This window comes from Sceloporus undulatus, chromosome 4 (genome assembly GCF_019175285.1).
Source record: "Sceloporus undulatus isolate JIND9_A2432 ecotype Alabama chromosome 4, SceUnd_v1.1, whole genome shotgun sequence".
Lineage (NCBI taxonomy): Eukaryota > Metazoa > Chordata > Lepidosauria > Squamata > Phrynosomatidae > Sceloporus > Sceloporus undulatus.
In genome coordinates, this window is record NC_056525.1 from 141376171 (window position 1) to 141397753 (window position 21583).

The following is a 21583-nucleotide window of genomic DNA, read 5'->3' on the forward strand; positions in this document are numbered from 1 at the left end:
TCTTTCCCTATGCCATAGCACAAAGAATTTGGAAATGTTGTCAGTGCTGTCATGTTAGAGTTAACTGATGAAAAAATAATTTCTTGTTATCACTCATTTCCACCTGTTAAAAAGTTAGTAAGTTACTCACCAGTAATCTGTTACTAACTCATTATTTTAAAATTAATACCCCCAATATACAAATACAAGGAATGGCCAAAAGGAATTATTGGCCCTCCAGCAACAAATTAAAGTAAGGATTAATGTGACCCATTCATTCTAATAATGAAACCATTGTCGTGATGATAAAAACACTCATTGCTTGTTTTTTTTTAGCCATGTGATGTTTATTCCATGATACTTTTTGCTTAAGCATTTATGACATCCCCTTCCTTCTTGCCCCAGAAGCTCCAATTGGTATATATTTGAAGCCAGTATGGTATAGAGAATAGAATATTATACTTTGACTGGGAGGACCTGGGTTTAAAAATCCCTTCTGAGCCACCAATCTAGCCTTGAGAAAGTCTTTCAGTCTCAGTCTTATCCACTGAATGAGACACTGTAAGTGGATTTTATGCTTGTACCATGGACAACTGCTCTTCGAAATGCCAGCTAACCCATTCTGTTTCTTTTCCTCTCCCCACAAGTTTTTCATTCCTCTGTTATTATTCTCTGGCCAGTGGACATATTCAATCCTGATATGATTTTTTTTGGGGGGGTCTTCCAATTAAAATATCCCCACCTCAAAAGATGCTATTGTGTTCATTTAACAACACTTGAGATTCTCCCAAACCTGTTGAAACCTCCATCTTGTGTCATGAATAATTATATTTTGCTATATAAACAATGACACTTAGAGCATGAATGTTGGAAATACAGGGTATGGGTCCTGATAAATTCAGTATCATATATACAATCAGAGGAAAATAAGAAAATGCTCAGTTCCCATGACCCCCTTATAGTCTACCAGCAAGTTCTGTTGCAAAAGATGACTCCTTGCTTTATATCTCTTTCTCCATTTATGGAAGCTGGAATGATGGTGGCAATTCTGCTCAATAGGGCCTGGTTGGGGCCACAGCCCTTTTGTGGCTGAATAGTAACCATGACACATGCTTGTCAAGCCAGATGCTGGATTGAAATATATAGTCAGTTTTGTCACATAGGCCTGTTACAGACTGCCAAAATAAAGCTGCTTTGGGTCTCTTTGGAGGTATGCTATTTAAATGATGCATGGGTCCTAAGAGTCCGGAGGTTGCGCCAAAGCCACACTCCATTCCTAAGCACTGGAGTGCAGCTTTGGCGCAGCTTCCGGATTCTTAGGATGCATGCAGCATTTAAAGAGCATACCTCCAAAGAGACCCGAAGCAGCTTTATTTTGGCAGTCTGTAACAGGCCATAGTTTAAGGTACTAGGGCCAATGATTCTGGGATGATGGTAATGCTATCCTGCTGATTAAGGACTCACCCAAGGTATCACATGGCTCATTCTTCCAGGAACAGATATCAAGGCCTGTCAATAAAATGGCATGGTCATGGCGGCTTCCATCTTTTCCCATCAGCCCAGACTGCCATTGGCAGAAACTGCTCAATGTGTGGTCAGCATGGTGACTGATCATGAGCCCTGGCTACATACAAGAGTCAAACAGAAGAAAGTTCAACCACAGGTTAATGGGAACATCAAATTAAATTTGCATTTGTCACAGTGGCAACTACATCAAAATGTAAAGAAAACTACGAAAAGCAAAGAACAATGGAGCAACAATACTTTTACATGAGTACAGATGAAATCATAAATTTAGAAAAAAACAAATATATGTCACACATTTGATAGTGAGCCTTTTGTCTACCTTGTGGAACCAAAGAACCAACATTAGGGATTTCAAAGGTCTCCCATCAGAATGGAATCAGGATCATGATAATATAAAACTTTTAGAAAGGCTATTTTGCCATATATAAATGAGCATCAGTGGTTAGAAAACTATCAGGGGCTAGATGAGAACTAGGAAGTTTTAAAATAATCCATTAATATTGATGGCAGAAAAGGGAAAAATTAATTTTTTCTTGTTAATGTTGAGAAGACAAAAATAATTAATCATCTGTTCAATCAATCAATCAATCAGTCATTAGTTTTAAAGAAACTATAGAATTATTAGAGAATAACACAATGGATTGTGATCACTATTATTATTATTATTATTATTATTATTAATTTATTTGTATGGCACCCTACGTTTACATGTTGCTTTAATAAAATCAATTCAAAACATTAAATCCTGTCAGAGGCTTACAATCATTACCCCTATTTTACTACTGGCTCCTGTAAAGGTGTTGTTTTTATAGTTTTTAATTTGCCTTTTCTGACATCAAGAAGTGGTTGTAAAAAGTATGAGTTATAAGCCTTTTGAAGGCTTAAGGAACTTTAATCTAAATCAGTGTGGTGTGGTGGTTTGAGTACTGGACTACGACTCTGGAGACCAGGTTTGAATCCTCACTCAGCCATGGAAACCCACTGGATAAGTCACACACTCTCACCTTCAGAGGAAGGCAAAGGCAAACCCTCTCTGATCAAATCTTGCCAAGAAACTGGTGTGATAAGTTCATGTTAAGGTTGCTATAAGGTGAAAATGGCTTGAAGGCACACAAAAACAAAAAGAACTTTAGGTATGGAGAGTAAAATAAAGAGAGAGAATGAGAGAGAGAAAGAGAATTCCAGGTAGTTCAAGGCAGGGACAGGTAGGTGTATTTTAGAGGTCTTCCCTTCTTCCATTCCTCTCTCCTACACTCCAGTCCAGTCCTCTAGAGACTTGTCACCAGCTCTTTGCATTCATTGTCCCAGCAGACATGCATAGATTTGTATTTTCTTATATTTTTTCAGATGCAACAAGCCAGCACAGTATCATGCCCCCATCTTCAATAGCAAGGCATAACCTCTATTCCTTTGATGATAGGAATCCTGTTACTTACTGTTACTGTCTTGTTACTTAAGATTCTCAGAGGAAGAAGGAAGTAAATTAACATGTAAATGCATTTAACTATTTTAACTAGTAATTTTAACTAATTATTTCCAAGCTCTGACAGTGTGCCTTGATTAACTTTTTAAGACTTACTGGCAGTATTTGACATTACAGTGGTACCCCGGGATACGAATTGATCGCGTTACGAAATTTCCGGGGTACGAAAAAGTTAGCTTGGAAAAAACTGTTCCGGGTAACGAAATTTTTTTTGGTGTGTTTCGGCGCTTTTTGGCACGAAATTTAAAAGCCGCGGCTTTCCAGCGCTAGCGGTTTCGGGTTGCGAAATCTTTCGGGTTACGAACGGCGCCGCGGAACGAATTAAATTCGTAACCCGGGGTACCACTGTATTTCCAGACTCTAGGCTTGATATACATTCAACCCTATTACTGTGTATTGAGACTGCAAAAGCAAGTAGTTAGTAGCAAGCTTAGTTTTTATATTCCACAAACAACAACAGCAACAACAACATATGCTTCCTCTCTCATGTGAAAAAAAGTTTTATAATTGTGGGCAGTACAATATTTCAGTGTGATGCTGTCATTTCACTACTGAATTTCACTTCACTACTGAAATTCATTTCACTTTAGTTATACTGAACACAGGGAGCTCATGATCAAATCAATGGCCTTTTAAACAAAACTATTTGTTTTACCAGAAAAACACAGAACTAAGGTGGTTACAGCAAGTCTGATGAACAGAGATAATGTAGATTTACTCAGCTTGGAGTAGGCCGGAGCAATAGTACAAATCGGCAAAATTTCCCAGTTTTGCTATGGAAAAACGTTCACCTGAAAAAGATTCAGATGTCTATCCAGATATCCATTACTACCCAAGTCCCACTATGCTGGCTAGATATGTCTTTTGAAGGAGATGAGAACATAAATCTACATTAGGCACCACTAGTTCACAATTAGAGCTGGATGTGAGCAGAGAAATCTCACAGTGTAAAATGGGATTTTTCATTAGCTTCTTTGACAAATGTATCTATGTGAACACACAAAAACACATTGTGTTTCATTACTGAGAGTTATCCAAGGAGGCTAGAGAAGAGTATTAATCCAGACTCTGAATTATTTTTATAAAGATAAAAGGGATGTATGTCCCTAACATCATGAACAGATGAACCATATTCGGTCTGACCCATATCGTCTCTGAATGTATTATTATTCCCTACCTGTCACTTTTGCTCTTCTCTGACACAAACCAAAACTTGGAGACATTTGGAAAGGTCTGATTTGACTCCTGACAAAGTTTATAGTATCAAATAAAACTTGCTATGGCTGTCTCTCAGTCTAAGTGATTAATCAACTAAAATGTGTGTTCATAACATGTATGGTTAGATCATTCCTTTAGCTAGATAGATTTATGCTTTCAGCACCTCTTACTGAATAAGGATGGAGAAAAAACAACAGAACAGTGAGCAAAAGGTTTAGAAGAGCAGCAATTCTGAGCCAGGGAAGTAAAAGAAAATTATGTCACAGGTGTAAGATCAAAAGATTACTCTTCCTACTCTTTTCAAGTTGGACATGGTCCAACCATGAAAAACTAAACATCCAGTGTAATTAAGCTGTCACTTAAGGATCCCCAATCGCTCAGCACATAAAATGAAGCATTACATTGCTAGCAGAGCCTTCTGCTTCAGAGGGGCTTGCAGTCAATTCAAAAACAAAAAAGGAAGGGGAAAAATAAATAAAAAGACAGTAGACTTGAATGCACAAGTCAGTACAGTTGTAACTGCTGGTGGTAGTGAAAAATTCTGATCTCTCTAGTCTCACTGATTTGGTCAAATGCTGACTTCCTTAACCCACATGGCTGCTGCCCTTCAAACCCAATCTCCTGGCTGCGCTACATCACTCTGTTTTGATCCATGTGGTCATTCTCCCTCGCTAAGGAAATTAAAGAATGTGTGAAGAAAATAGGGAGGGGGAGGGAAGATACTTTCTCTGAACATATATAGGAAGCTACCATTGTTAAGTCATGCCATATCTATCAATACTGTAGCTCTCCAAAGAGAATTACAGGCAGAGGTTTTTCTCAATGCCTGCTACCTGGAATTGAACCTATGCATGCAAGCATATGCTCTACCATGGATTCATGCCCCTTTAGCAGTTTTAAAAGTCTAATTAATCCACTACATAAAATTTAATATCATAATGATTATACAGTACCTGATCTTCTTCCAAAAGTATCAAGCCAACAACTGCAATGTTAATATTGCCTCCAATTGTTCCATCTCTAAACAAAGCAGAAACCTGAAGGAAAACAAAAAAATTTAAGCTCTTGGAGCCTATTAAGACAATGCCATGCTCTCCTGTGTACAAGAACTTGAATACACTCATTGCTCCACATCTGCTGGAGTTAGGGGCACAGGACCCCTGTGAATGACCACCACAATGAAGAAGAACAGCAAATAACAAAAACACTATGTTTTTACCTGAGAGAATGCCTCTCTAGGAATCTCTAGGTCCTCCAGTGCAACTCTGTGGTCAACATCTGCCAGACATTGACCACAGAATTGCACTGGAGGAGCTACAAATGCCTAGTGGAGAGTTCTCTCTAGGATCTCTAGGTCCTTCAGTGTGACTTTTGGTTAAAATTGACCATAGAGTTCTGCTGGAGGACCTAGAGATTCCTAGAGAAAACATATTAATAAAATCTGTGAATAATCATATCGGCAAAAGTCAAAGCCGTAGATGTGCAGGGACAAGTGTATCACTGTTTGGATTAATTTAAAAACAATGTCACAAGATATCAATTGAAAGATGCCTAAAAATATGCCCAGCAAAAGTATTTTTAATTTAAACATCTAGCCCATGATACTTCAAAGGTTTTTAGTCTTTAAGATGCGCCTTTGTTGTTTTTGCTTACCCGTGATACAAATATACAAAGATATTTCCTTAGCCATGATAAAAAGATACAAATTAAAAACAACACAGCACAATCTAACCAAAGTTATATCCCACTGATTTCAAAAGGAGAGTTAAATAAGTCTAGAACATGTCAAGGGCTCCTGGAAAACTAAAATTTTGCTACTCACAGCTGTAACTTATTGCTTACTAAGCAGAATTGATAAAAGTACATTAAAGGTTTAAGAGTGTACCAAGATGCTATTTTCTTATTTAAAATGCCTTACCACTTCTTGGTCTTTTCAATTATGTCTACACCATGGGTGGACAAAGATGCTATTAGACTGAAGCTTCCATGAGTCCTAGGCTAGTATTGCAGTTGTGAGTAATGCTTGAGATGGAGTTCAGTAACATCTGGAGGGTTGTATTCTTCCTACCACAGTTAATACCTTGTGTAGCCAATGTGCTACGAAAACTCTAGGCTGAGGTGGGGAACCTTTGGCTAACAAATGTTTTGCCTACAGCTCTCATCAGCACCACAGAGCATCCCCAGTTCTAAGGGAGGTGAGAGTTATGGCCAGAACATCTGGATAGACATCTGCTCTTGGTCTTGTTCCATAGAATATAGTGATATCACCTGATGAACCCCTGCTAACCTGTCTTTATGTGGTCTTAAAATAGCAGGCACTTGGAAATATTTATACAGCAGAAACAGGAATTGTGGCCTTTTTTGCACCTGACATGGTTGTCTGCTCAGTTTTGGACATTTGGCTACCTCTGGAGCACATGTTTAACTTTCTCTGTGAAAGCAAAGGGACTTAAATGTACTTAGCTCTGGCCAGATCATACCTAATTAGCTTGTGTGAAGCTCGCATCAAAATAGGTCTACTGTGTCAAAATAGGATCAATAGGATGTAAAACAATCTGCAGCCATCAAGAGAGCATTTCAGGTTGATATTCATCCTTTTTTACTTCCATGTTGCAGAGATTAAGTAACCCAAACATGCAACAAAGCACGAAGAATATAAACGCTGCAGTTGCTGTTACCAGTTTATCTTTGCATAGTTTTGTTTGTTAGAAAACACATATCTATTTTGCTATTTATTATTATGCTTCTATCTAGCTAAGTGACTCAAGCATGGTTCTTCCTCCCTGGGGCCTCATAGTAATCCTGTGATGTGGATTAGACTGAAAGTGATTTGTTCAAGTGAAACTTGAAAACAGTTCTTTTATGTGCATTAGAGACTCTGTTGTGTCATGGTCTCTCACTGAAAACATATCAGAAGGGATAACTTGAAAAGCATGAATTTGGGTTTATACATCATCACAAAGCATTTCATCAGTAATGCTCATGCACACACACCCACACACACTTTGTAACCCAGGAAAAGCTCAAATGATATTTTCCTCCCAGCATTCTCTCTAGATTGGATAGAGGTGTTTGATTTTGGCCAGACTGAGCGATACAGGTTTTCTTTAAAACATAAAATAAAATACATAAATAATAAAAATCTGTTACTATCAGCAAGCAAAAACAACTGATGGGGCCTTAAAGACTAACAAATTTACTGATGTATAAAGTTACAGAATGTTAAGTTTTCTCAGACTGTACAATTTTGCCACGTTTGGATGTTTGAGTGTGGGTCTCCCTGATCCTTTTCAGGGGAACACCCATCTGGGATAGGAACAAAGCATTTACTGCATTGTGATTTTGAGTGATGGCCTTTGGCATATTCAGAGAAGGGATATGTTAAGGTTTGTGCCAATTGTCACTTATATACTTGTGCCAAAGGGGAACTGGAAGAGAATACAGTGAGCTCTGGGTTATCCACTGAAGATTGGTTCCAGGACCCCCATGGATAACAAAATCCATGAATGCTCAAGTCCCATTATATACAAAAGTGTAGCAAAATGGTCTCCCATATATAAAAGTGGCAAAATCAAGGTTTGCTAATGTGAAGTCGAAGGCTTTCATGGCCGACATCCATAGTTTTTTGTGGGTTTTTCGAGCTATCTATGTATTGAGGCCTGCCATTAACAACAGAACAATACACATACAAATCACTCCTGCCTTTCCAGGTCACACAATATATATCCAGGCAAGCATTCTCCTTAGATGCCAGCCACAGATGCTGGCGAAACGTCAGGAAGAAACTCTTCTAGAACATGGCCACATAACCCGAAAAACACACAAAAAATCAAGCTTTGCTATCTGGAATTTTGTTTTGAATATTTTCAAGTCATGGATAGTTGAATCCATGGGTGCAGAACCTGTGTTTGGGGGGGGGGTGACTATATAAATTTGCTATGTGATAACCCCCCCCCCCCGTTCCATCCCATGCATAGCCAGCAAAAATGGTCGTGCGATAATCTCCCATGTGTTGCATCACCTTTTTTACTCTTTTCCAAGGAGAAGGTTTTTAAAGGAAATGTTTGCTGATCTTCCATGTCACCTAATGGTGAAGGATGATGTGACTTGCAATCAAACCAACAATTAACAGCCACATAATGCCTACTCCTACTCTAGCTGCCCAAAGAATTAAGTGTAAATTAATTCAGTATTATGATAAACAAAACTGAATTTCCCTCTAGCCTGTATTTGGGTATAAAACACATCCTTTCCCTATGCATTTAATGACTATTGGTTTTAAGTGAACCATTTGATTTAATTTGACTATGTCTTCCCACATTGTGAAGGGGAAACATAGAAATAATTAAGGAGACAAATTAATAGTTCAAGTTATAATGGCCTTTAGTATAATAATCTGATTTTGTAAACATATTTTACTGACCAACACGTCTTAAGAAGAAGAATCATCATACCATATTGAGTATAGTTAAGACATAAGTAGTAATGTTGTCATGGCCATGGTTTTGCATCATTTTTTTGTCAACCACCACTAAAGTCTCAACATTCAGCTCTTTGTTCTTGTGGGCCTTCAGAAGAGATCGTTTGTTTCGCAGCAGGAATTTATATTCATCTGGTAAGATATAGGTGTCTCCAGCTGGAGGCTGGGGCATATCTGCAAAAACCAAGACAGGAGATGTCCAAGTTAAAACAAAACTGTATATGTGAAAGAGAGATAAAACCAAATCAATAGTTTAACTTGTGTGAGCTAGATTAGAACTAGACTAAGAGCTATTCATATAAACCAAGATATGATCAAAATTATAATTCAGTGACAGAGTATCTGTTTTCCATGTAAACAATCCCAAGTCACTTCTCAACACATCCAGTTATAGCACAAATGGGGGGCACAGACTTCAACTCCAGTTATGCCTCACCACTGGGTTGTGACAGCTGCAAACCAACAACATTTGGGAGGCACACATTCCCTAACTTGAGTTAAGGATCTCATTAGGAGAGTTGGGAAAGGCTGATACCTTAGAGGTTTGCAACCTTGGAAAGGATCAGGTATGTGTAACAAGAACACACCATCAGAATGTAGAGTATTCATTTTATTGAGGAATATATGCAACCTTGCATGTGTGGCTACATCTGTGTACCATTCTAGTTCTTTACATTTGTTTCCTCCATTTGAACTTTTATTTATTATTATTATTATTATTATTATTATTATTATTATTATTATTATTAAGCTTTATTTATATAGCGCTGTAAATTTACACAGCACTGTACATACAATCTTTTAATTAGACAGTTCCCTGTCCTCAGGCTTACAATCTAAGAAGACATGACACAAAAGGGGAAGGGAGTGGAGGATGGAGCCAGATGCCTTCTGGGAAGGGCTCAGTTCCTTTGGGGAGGCCTGATGGCATTGGCCCACCCCTCTGCTTTGAACATTTACTACACTGTACATCATCAGTCAAGCCTATGTGAATTGCTTTCCCATTTACAGATGTTATCTGATCGGAGCCATGGAAAAGCAGAAATCACATCTAGTAGTGCAATAACACACCCATGTTGGGGTGTGCTTAGGTTATGTGCACAGAGACTGATATGTACTCTCACAATAACCCCACTTTTAGTGAGCTATGCAAAAAGGTTTCCAAACATTTTGAAATATTGAGAACAATAAGATTACAAAATAAGCCAAAAGCACAGTTGGAGGTTGCCACAATAAAAATATGAAGAGCATAAAAACAAACGGCAAAATTTAGTCAAAGTTAAGCCCATCCATACCCTACTGTTTTAAACAAGAGATATGTAAATACTTAGTTGATGCACCAATTTAAATAAAATAAAAAAAAACTTAAGACATTTTTGCCACAGTCTTATCATTATTAGGTATTTTAAGTCTTACAGGCCTCAGCTGGTGTATTAGCATCTTTCTTATTTAAATCAGCAGGATTTTGGAATGCTTAATTTTGGTTCAGTTGTGCCAAAGATGTTTAGGTAGAGATTGACAGACATGAGCCTATGCTTGTAAGTAAGTCTAATTTTCCAAAAGGCCACAACAAATCTGGCAGAGAAAGGACAGAGCAAAGGCCTGAGATGATGCACATCACGAGAAGTTTACCTAAATGACTGTTCTCATACAATTATGGAACACAGGAACTTTAGGAACAAAAGACTTCCAAATGTGAAGCAGTGTTTGCATAAAACATGGGGATAGGTTTAAGCTGTCTAGAATGTTTCCTTGTACAGCTGACACACAATTTGTTTAGGGCACACATCTAAAAAGATCTCTGTACAACATTATTAGAAGAACAAAGAGTTCATCTTAACTTTATGTCCTGGCTTTTACTTGTACTTATTGAAAAAGCACTGAACTGCAACCAACAATTTTAACAATAGTACACAGAGAGTGCAAGTAATGGGGGAGGAAAAACTATGTCCTTACATACATTTCTTGCGCCTCCCACAAAAGTGCTGTTTTTGCTGCCGCTTGGAATTGTGCTGCTGCTGCTGCTGAGTTTCTTCGAAGACATTATTGTGAGCATCCACTTCCTTTTGCTTCTCATCATTCACAGTTATCTCATTATCAATTGCCAGCTGAGGCTCAGTAGATCTCTTATACAGTACATGAGAGTGGTGACCATGAGGTGCAGAGTAGTTATGTTTAAGTGCAAGATTTGGAGGTAGTGGTTTCAGCAAGTAATCAGCTTCCTGTGTCCTTATCAAGCCTGACTAGAAAAGCAAGACATAATTAGAAATTCAACCAGTATCTTCAGATTATCCTTCAGGAGACTTCTCGGACTTTTTTCATACTAAACTTCTAACCACATCTTAATCTATATAGCGGTTATTAGAAAAGCAAGCTCCATAGATCAGAATCTAGCCACTTTCCCCCTCTGAAGTAAATCTATCAACACATTTTGACTTGCAAATTTTAACAATGATTCAATGCAAAGCTTGGATAAATTACCATTTGGGATTATAGCACCCCACTGGCCTTGTTAGTTGGGGCATTCTGAGAGCTGTAGTTTTCAAATGTAGCTTTCTCAAGCTCTGGTATTTATGTTCCATCCAGTAGCAGCTGATGGCTTCTATGTCAGTGAAGTAGTGAATCTGCTTCAGATTTTAGGCCAAACTTTAAAGTAGGTTTTTGAGATGTTGAAGCCTGTCACCCAAACAGTTCCTAAAGTTCAGTTGATTCACCATTCCATGGCCATAAAAGCCATCAACCACCACTGGTTATATCTACATAGATTTTAATTATGGCTAGCACTAACAAGGGTTTTTGGAAGTGTTACTAGAGAACAAGATACATCAAATGTGTAATAAGCATGGGGCCATACATTCCATCTCCACTTTCAAAGTCCATGTCCTTGCCCACTCAGACCCTTGACCTCTCTTCTACTCATGTTCACTTGCATGCATGGAAGTTTCCATGTGACTGAGAAATCTCCTTCATCAGGCTTTGTGAGCATGCAAAGATCTATTCATCCATCAATCCAACCATCTATACATCATTTTATTTATACCCTGCCATTACAGCAAATTTGGACAAAGAGACGCCTTCTTCAGACCTTTCTTCTCATCAGATAATGGGTAAGGACTTAGGCAGCAGGGCTAGTACTTGCCAGAATATTGTAGGTGGCGCTAGTATGTACAGACTTATCAGATTTGGGAAAAATTATCCCAGAATCCCCAACCAACATAACCAGTGGCATGGTAATCATGTGTACTAGTCACCACACTGACTGGGGGATTCTGGGAAATATACTCTAAAAGATATATGTTTCCAAGTTATGAGACTCATGCCCTATCATTCTGAGCAAAAGAGTACAGGAATCCTGAAGCATCCTGGGTCTCTTACCCATGGTTAGGAGACTGGGCATTACTAGATCTTCAACAGAACTGTGTTCCCCTGTAACTTGGATCTGCAAATCTACTTCAAACTCTGTTAAAACACAAACCCTCTTCAGCCACTTTGCTTGAAAAGGGTGTAACAGGGAGTAGGCATTACACCAATATTGGACAAAGATGTTATTTTGCATGCTCAAGTTAAAATGAACTGTGAAAAGTAATCAAATTGACATATACACACACTACAGTGTGTGTGTGTATGGGGACACCATTTAAATCTGAGTGGTTTGTATTGCCATTTTGTCATTGTTCCCCACTGAAAAGAAAGGCAGCATTACAATGTAGTCCTTGATTGGTTTGGGAGAGAATATCAGTTGGGAGTTTGGGCATTATATTTATATCTTACACCACCATTGCTAAAACATGCCTCCCTAGTAGGCCACGAGAGACCTTTACGAATGGAATTCCTATGCAGATAAACACTTAATATTTCAAATAGCTGTATATCAACCTTCCATAACCTTCCAGCTGTGTTGAAATACAAGTCTCATAACCAAAATCAACATCATGATTGGTTATACTGGTTAGTGAAGATGGGAGTTGTATTCCAAAATAACTTAAGGGTACTTGAAAACATATCCAAGAAAACATAACCTTGTCAGCCTTATAGCAAAGCATAATAACATACAAAATCCACAAAACAGTGATATCTTTATTGGGCCAGTACCCACATGGCCAGGAGGAGGAGAGACCTGCTTGCATGAATGCCACTACATACTATATGACCTGAGAACAACCACCACAACATTTTGACAAAGTGCAAGTCTATGACTGACATAGTCATTTCCCCCCTCTACTGTATGATTTTTAATACCTTTACCTGATGAAGATACCAGAGGAGCGTTGAAAGCATGCAACAGGTATGTTGTGCATTTTGGTTGGTCCAATAAAGGTATCACTAGAGTTATCACTATAGCCCAAAAAGCCAGAAAAATCAGCAGTGGCAGAACACATTTTAAACCATCCTGGGCATAAAATGCTGTTTGAAAACACTGAAATTCTGGACTTTGCCAACAATAATCAGGTCAGAATGCACAGGGAAGCCATTGAAATCCATAAACACATGGACAACTTTAACAAGAAAGAAAAAACTCTTAAAGTAAATAACATTTGGCTACCAATCCTGAAAAACACCAAAACCAGGACCCAGCAAATGCAAGTGCAAACCACCCAGGGTGAGGGGGGTGGAACAATGCACAGATTAGCATGCAAACCACCTCCTCTCAACCAACAGTATATATACCTCACTCTCTTCCATTCCAGCATTCTCTGAAGATGCCAGCCACAGCTGCTGGCGAAATGTCAGGAATAAACTCTTCGGGCCTCATAACCTGAAGAACCCACAAAAAACTATGGATGCTGGTTGAGAAAGCCTTCAACTTTACAAAGATATCACTGTTTTATGCACTTTGGATGTTTTTGTACTGAAGGATACTAAGTTAGAGAAGACTACTCTTGATGAAATCTTTCTAGGTATTTTTCTCATCCCCACCAAATCAATTAACGAGAATACCAAAAATTAAGGAATTTCTACTTTTCTACTCAACTAAACCTAAGCCAGATTCACACAATTTGCAGTTTCTGCAATCTCAATACAACTTAATGACCCTTTAGGTGCCAAATGGCTTCTATTCCATTTGGTAGTTCTCCATTTTCAAGGTCTTTATGTTCAAGCCTCTGATTGACTAACTGAGAAGAAGGGCATACAGTGTGTTAAGAAGAAACAGAGGGTAGCTGCTGAAAAACTCCAGAACATCTAGCAAAATGTATTCTGCACCTGCTTATTCTCTGCCTTCATTCTATATCACTGTCTGCTACATAGCTATATTAGGATTTGGGAACATACTGTATATACTCATGTATAAATCTAGAAATTTAGGTTAAAAATTTGACCCAAAAAACTTATCCACAGGTCAATGTACTGTAAGTACTGTACTTTAACTCATGTGTGTGTGTGAAAAAAGTTTAATCTGCCCTGAAAGCACTGATCCCCTTCTACTCTCTCATCCATCCAGCCTTTAGTATGAGCACAAATAGTGATGCCTGTTGGAATTTTGTAAGTTTTTTGGCACTGTGTCCCTTTGCTTTGTCCTTTACACCCTTCATTATGTACACCTATGTTTTACCCTCAACTTATCCATGAGTCATAGCAAAATCCAAAATGTTGGCCCCAAAACCTGCCCTCGATTTATACATTAAGTCGACTTATAGTCGAGTATATACAGTACTCGGCTTTGCAGCAGCCTTTCCCAGCCTGAAGGGAATCATCATCCTTGGCCATAAGGGGTTGGGATATGGTGGGATCATTAGTGCAGCACAGCTGGAGGGCACCAGATTGAGGAATCCTGCCAGCTACCACTTTTTGTGTGTGTGACAGGAGGATTGCTAAAAGTATGAAACATCAATCTGTTTAATATTAAGCACTGGGGAAATTGTTGTAAGCTATTCATTTGGGAATTCTCAAGTGGAATTCATCACAGCACTAGAAGTTGTACCAAAGGAAACAATTCTCATTTGGCAAAGAAAGAGACTGGATGAGCTAATAGGTCTTTTCCACCACTATAAAATTATGATTTTATATTTCCTAACATAAGGCCAAGTGCTCATTTGCCCTCTGGGTCAAGCATGTAGTAACTCCTGGGGTATCCAAATCCTACCTCTTAATAGAAAGCCTCCTACTTGTTATTGTGTTGCCATATCAACTTACAAAACACAGCACAAAGGATTTCAACACACCACTGTGACTGGCAATCACACTCCCCAAAAGGTGGTGATGTGGGGAAAATCAGGGTAATCTCAAATCACAGATTTTTATATCCAGGCAAAAAATAATTATGATTTATAGATGAAGGAAAAAGTAGACCTGAACCCAGCTTCTTGTTAGGACAAAATCAATTCCAGAATGAACACAGCAATGAGGTTCCATGAGTAGGGTGGGGAACCCATTTCCCAAAATGCTGTGCTGCACTCTACCACTCAGACATTTTCTCACATGCTTCTGTGTGAACAGAATAGTGTGAATTCACTGTCATCCCCACCAGAGCTAACCATGGAAAAATGGAAGCAAATTAACTCAAATGCAAGAGCAAATTAACTCAAATGCAAGTGATGCTTTTTTGTGGGATATATTTGTGCAAATGGTAGGCATTATGAGCAGAAATAGATGCAAATAGGATGCTACTTTCCTGACAGGGTAGTTGTGCTAGATAGTCCCAGTGTGGTCCATGATGGGAAAAGATCGCTCCATGGAGTTGAAACTCCTCTGCTACTGCTGTATTCCCTTTAATCTATGCCATGTAAACTTGAAGACATGACATGTACACACAGAAACAATTTAGTGTCGCTCTTGGAGACAACATGAGCTTTAAAGAAGTTATCCAAGGTACAAACTTGTTTTGGGGATGAGGCCAGCACCTTGGGCAGCTCCTTTAATTAGAATAACTCTTTCAATAGCTTTACCACTGCACCAACATGGAAGGAAGATTCCGGTCACCACTATGGCAGGAGGACAGAAAAGTAGGCATGGGCAGCAGCAGCAGAACTCCAATTCCTTCATGTGTTTTACATTTGCTCACTTGGAGCTTGCACAAAGTATCAAGCTCTTTTGGGATATACAAGGAAATGCTCATTTATCTCTGAATTTAACACATTTGTATTAAATCCATGTGATGTACTATATAACATGATCATTCCAAAAAGGAGTCCCTTTCAATTAAGTTGTTTTGCAGTTTCCAGTGAAAGAAAACAGTATCTGACAGACAAACTTCCTTAATGCAAAGGTGTTTTAGTTCCTGCAATCAATTCAGGGGAATGAACCCTTCCACAACTATGCCTCAAAATGACAACAGCTGGCTTTACTGCCAATTCTGAAAAATAGATCATCTGAATACATTTTAGGATAGAGCAGGACTGTGGCTACATGGAACTAGAATGGCAAATGGTGATTTACCTGTGTGGATGGGTCATCACACACATATAAGGAACTGCCCTCCACAGAATTGTATCAGCTGTCCTAGCACTCTGCCTGGGCACTAATTCTCCAAGATCGTTGGAAGGCATTCCTACTTTAGGGAAGGCATTTATTCTTTATCTTGTAAAAGTCACTCTTTTGAACCACAGCTCCCAGAATCTCCCAGCCAACATGGCCATGGGGCTTCTGGGAGCTATAATCTCAAAAGCAATTTGTCCAAGCTCTGATTTGTGGACAATCTTAAACATTCCACAAGAGATAGAGTGGGTGGATAGAAAGCAAAAGAAAGCAAGAAGTCATTCAGAATCATTGATGCTTCTCCCCAAAGCCCAGCAAAGTTTCAGGCATGAGATTTGCACTTTTCCAAAATTTCAAGCTTGGGAAAAAGCAGAATTTCATCCTTGACATAATACAGAATTTCAGAAGGAATTGGAGACTTTGCCAGTTTCTCACTTTGTGTTGCACAGCTAGAGCCAATCATCAAGGGCTGAGAACTCAAGTTTAAAAAATGTGTGTATGAACCTGAGGCCAATGTAGCATTGGCCTGTCCAAATGATTTTAGGGCCCCAAAGCATCCCATGGAGTGGCGGGGGGGGGGGGGGATTAAAATTGGTGAGTATAATAAACAAAACCTGAGCAGATGGCTGTCAAGTATAAAAAGGAGAGACAGAGGTGGGAGTGGAGGCTCACTAGCACCACTTCTGGCTTCAAGATCCTGTTTCTAGACAGACAGATGCATATTGGCTCTGTATGAGTGGTGATTGGTGATTCAAATGTCATCAAGGCAACGAATTCACATTGGATTTTGGTTTTCACTTTAAAGATGCTATCTAAAGCACTGGATCTATTTTTGAAGTTCCTTTAAAGTTCAGACTAAAACCCAGAGGTTTAGACACTGCCCCATGGACATGGGAGCCACCAGCTGTCACTGCTGTATCTCCTATTTTGTAAGGTACTGCAACATGAATACAGGATGAACTGCTGTGTGAATGGGATCTGGAATATGTAGAGGTTAGGACTAGGGGAGTCACTTCAGTTCTGCTACCCTGCATGACATTCAGAGAGCTCTTGTATTAAGGGCAGAGTCTGAGGCCCAATATAGACCAGCACTTTGGGCCGGCATAGGGGCGGAGTCAGGGTGTAGCATCCTCACAATGCACACCCCGACTCCACCCCCAGGGTGCTGTGATTCTGTGTGCCGCTCCACATGGTGCATGGCATCACTGCGCTCCTCCAGCACTGCATCCATACATTGCAGTGCCGAAGGAGCACCGCATAGCTGCACCACTGTGGCTATTGCACCCTTTCCAGGGCACAAAAAGAAGCCACTTTTTGTGGCTCCTTTTCATGTCCTGGAAAGGCTGAATCGGGGCTGTGGAATGAGGTTGCTGTGGCCTGAATCCGGCTAGGAAAGGAGCAGCTGGAGGCCACCCCTTCAGGATTGTATGCACACCCCCTGGGTCTCACATTCCCTCAGTAAAACCTGAGAGCTAGGAGTGGAGAAGGGATGGTGAGCCTTTGATTTAGCTCCTTAGTATAGACATGATTATAGAAAACAGAAAGGAAAAAAGCTCCATGTGCTCTGAGATAGTAAACTGTTTAATTAGTGTTTTATAATCAATGTTTCTATGTTTTGGAGAATGATTTCTGCTGAAGGCCCCTGAAGCAGGCCTTTTCTCCAAAAGGCATTGGGCTTAAAAAACACAAAGAAAACAAAAACAAAAACTAATAAACAGTTGAAAATCTTAGAGCATGTGCAGCTTGCCTCCATTACTGTTTTCTGCTTTTAGCATGCTTATCAGTACTTAGCTATGTTTTTAGTCATGAAAGTTGAAAACACACAATAAATCACCCAGATATCTTTTTTTTCTGATTTAAATGCAGCATTTTTAGTAAGTTTTTAACGGAGTAAAATATGGACACCTCTGACTGAAAAATATGACTTGTGACATGACAAAGAGACCATTCGGTGGGATCAAGATTTAGATCAAATCAAAGATAACATCATTCCTGGCACTCTAATTAGTAAACATCATGTTATTCAACAGCTAAATATATTGGTAAGTAATTGAATCATTCATCTGCAAAAAATTAAAGCTAGTTTCACTAAAGTTTCACTCTTAACAACTTAGGCCATACTCTTGGCTTCTACGGCGAGGGACACTTCCCAGATTATATTGCAACAAGACAGGCTTTATAACTTCATGGACACAGAGGTGAGGAAACAGAACTAATAACCATTTTCTGGTTTAGTTGGGTTATATCTAAGTCAACACAGCCCAGCAGTCATGACCGGAGGCTAGTGATGTTGAAATACTGTCAATTGAGTTTGTTTTTTATGGGACCTTGCACCAGAAAGGGAAGTCACTCCAAAGACAGTGAAGGGAATTCTCAGTGAAATTGATAGATGTGCTGTTACTATATTTGTTTTTATTCTGAATTAGTTGGGAGCAGAGGTATAGCTAAGGGCCTGAATAAGAATTCTACTCACCCAAATGAAACTGTCCCCTTGTTTCCCAATTTATAGCACTGAAAAGAGTGAGACACTGTTGTTTTCACCTGAAACTGTTACCGGTATATATGCTTTGTTTACACTCCCTTGCTGTCTTGCCTGCTGCTTTTCTTTGAATGTCTAAACTGTATTTCTAAATGCTGAACCAAAGATTTAGTTTCCTGCAATGCTAGAATGAAGATAATTCTCATTTGTGGGGGAAATGCCCTGAACACCCCCCCCCCCCCCCCCCCCCCCCCCCCAGTAGGGAGAATCGGAAGATTGTCAAGAGAGTTACATGCTTTAGCCTCTCAACCTAGAATATTTCTTGGAATGCCCATGGTAAAATATTATATCTGGAAGTGATCTGACTAGGAAAGCTGCCTATGGAATGGTGGTGCATGCTGAACAGATGTAAGTTTTTAAAGTGAAGATTTCTTTTCACTTTTTTAAAAAAGTTAATGCCCCATGGGCATTTCTAGAAGCATATAGGCTAGCTGAAGCTACAGAGTGCCAGACACTGACATAAAGATTTGTCTTTGTGCTGTACCATGAACACACACACCTCTCAGCCACTGCATAATGTGAACAATTATCTAAGTGCCCAACCTTTCATATTCCACCAACATTCTTGTTCCCACATGAAAGATACAGTGAAAACGACCACCTTTTTCATGCAGCATAGAAGGTTGGAGAAATGTGTGAGCAAAGTTCAGCATATTGGCTACAATCCTCTATCATAGTCAACAATATGTAATTCTATGTATATTTAGCTATGTAGCAGAAGCTCTAAGAAACCCTGTTAGTGAATTACAAAAATATTTAAAAGGACTCTAGCAAGTGTCCTAATGCTTATTACTGATTTGCATTGGCACTCCATAGCTGGTGTCCCAATGCACAATGGGACTGATGTGCATTTGTGCCAATGTGCATTGGTGTAAATGTGCATCGGTCCCAGCATGCACTATGTCAACCCCCTTACATAGTAATGTAATAGCAGCTCCTTACTGGATACTAATTATCATAGATCTAAGTTCATTTATGAAGAAGTAGATCCTCAACAGGATTCTTGCCATTATTAACAAATCCCTTAACAATAGCAACAATCCTATTATTAACCCCAATTAGAACAGACTCATTGAATTAATGAGATTTATCTATAACACAAGAAGAGTCCTTCTATAAGAACTTCAACAGATGTTTCATCTGAATATCACCTTTTACATCCAACTTGAATTTTATTGTAACAATAGCCACCATATTCCTCCCTTTCATTCTCTACCCCACTGTGTATATGTGTATATTCTTTATGAAAAAGGCTACAGTACTGGTTGCATCTCTACTTACCAAGCCTCCACATGTTGAAAGTGCTACGGATGAATTTTTGTGCAATCGCAAGACTCCTTGATAAAAGCAAAAGTCTTCTGAAGGGTATGTACGTAGTGACTTGGTTTGTCCCTTGCCCAGTGTCTGTATTGTAAATCCAGGGGCCACAAGAAAATCAGAAGTCTTAAGGTCAAGCTGGAAGTCATGGCCAAACCCATGGAAACGGAGGTGCAGTGAGTCCTTTCTTTTTTCTGATGTTGATCTCTTTCTCCTTTCATGATGTGCAACTGCATGACTTACATAATCCCCCTTTTGGTCTACTTCATATGCTGTCACAATCTCATATTCTGCAATCAGTCAACATATGAAATCAGAATACATAATGGTACAGCTGTCTCTCTAGGTACAAAGACAAGCATGTGCACATACATTTCTCTTTCCATACTTGCCATGGAAACTGTGTGACACTTCTAGGCATTTAAAATACCCGAAGACCAAGCAAACAGAATACAAATATGCATAAAAACTGTATATGCTAATATATATCTACATTATATATGTAGATATGGATTCAGGGCCCTGGGAAACAGAGTTGGGGCTAGGGCCTCATTGGCCCCAACCTAGCAATGACCTGAATCCAGGTAACTACTTACGATCATATAGCCGATACAGTGGACCCTTGTTATACGCTGGGGTTTGGTTCCAAGATCCCCCGTGTATAACAAAATCTGTGTATGCTCAAGTCCCATTAAATATAATGACATAGCAAAATGGCGTCCCTTTTAAAAAATGAAAAATCAAGGTTTGATATTTGAAATTTATACTTTTTTTTTTAACATTTTCAAACCATGGATGCTTGAATCCATATATAAGAAGGTCTGACTGTATAGTAGATATGGAGGCTGATGATGAAATATAGTACACAAAAATAATATAAAATTATCTTGCAATAAGTTTTATCATCTATTAAACTGCATTCCTTCTCTTCCTGAAAGGAATTCACTGTAGTACAGTCGGTCCTTCTTATACTACTGCTGCTGTGAGTACGATGAAGAAGAGGGACTGATACAGAGGGCTGGTCCCCCATTCCTACTTATGAGTAGGACAAAGCAGATGCATTGTGGGAGAGGGCCAGGTGCACCTCCACTGTGTGACACCCAGGGCAGGGGCACCACTGTTTGCAGGGCCACATTCGCCACCAGTTATGCTCTTAGACCTTACTACTGTATAACCAAAAGGCAGTTGCAGATTCCATGTTTCTGCACATGTTTCTCACAGCACTTTATTAGATTAGCCACTGTAGTGAGTGGATGACAGAAACAATGTTGCCAGAAACAGTGACTTTTTAGCAGCCTCCAGGAAAGCAAAACAGCAGCTCAATTTGTGAAACTCTATCCAGCTCCAAATATGTAATCAGAAGATGTTCATTTCAGCCCAGGGCTCCAGTATGCACTTTCAGAGCTCTGTGGAAGCAAGGAGCTACTCTGTTCTGTTAAGTACCGAAAGGGAAGACCTATAGCAGTGATGGCGAACCTATGGCATGCATGCCAGAGGTGGCACTCAGAGCCCTCTCTGTGGGTACATGTGCCATCGTACCGGCACAGAGTTTGCCAGAGTTTGTTACTAGAAAGCCAGAGGGACATGGCACTTTGCAATAAATAAGTGGGTTTTGGGTTGCAGTTTG

The 21583-nt window shown here is 39.3% G+C and overlaps 1 protein-coding gene across 5 annotated transcripts in view; it reads right to left on the reverse strand.

Moving 5' to 3' along the window:
* The window catches only part of ADAMTS16 (ADAM metallopeptidase with thrombospondin type 1 motif 16), a 93460-nt gene that overhangs the window by 66921 nt on the left and 4956 nt on the right, over nt 1–21583 (reverse strand). For 3 of the 5 annotated variants that reach the window (XR_006103558.1, XM_042463835.1, XM_042463836.1), the window contains exons 3-7: nt 19921–20246; nt 10648–10930; nt 8662–8861; nt 5161–5244; nt 1444–1603 (exon numbers count right to left, since the gene is read on the reverse strand). Coding sequence is in view for 4 of the 5 variants with exons in the window: in XM_042463835.1 (XP_042319769.1) it covers nt 1444–1603; nt 5161–5244; nt 8662–8861; nt 10648–10930; nt 19921–20246 (1053 nt within the window). In the remaining variant the exon portion in view is untranslated. Of the gene's footprint in view, nt 1–1443; nt 1604–5160; nt 5245–8661; nt 8862–10643; nt 10931–19920; nt 20247–21583 lie in introns of those variants that run through there. The other 2 variants (XM_042463837.1, XM_042463838.1) reach the window with 2 other exon arrangements.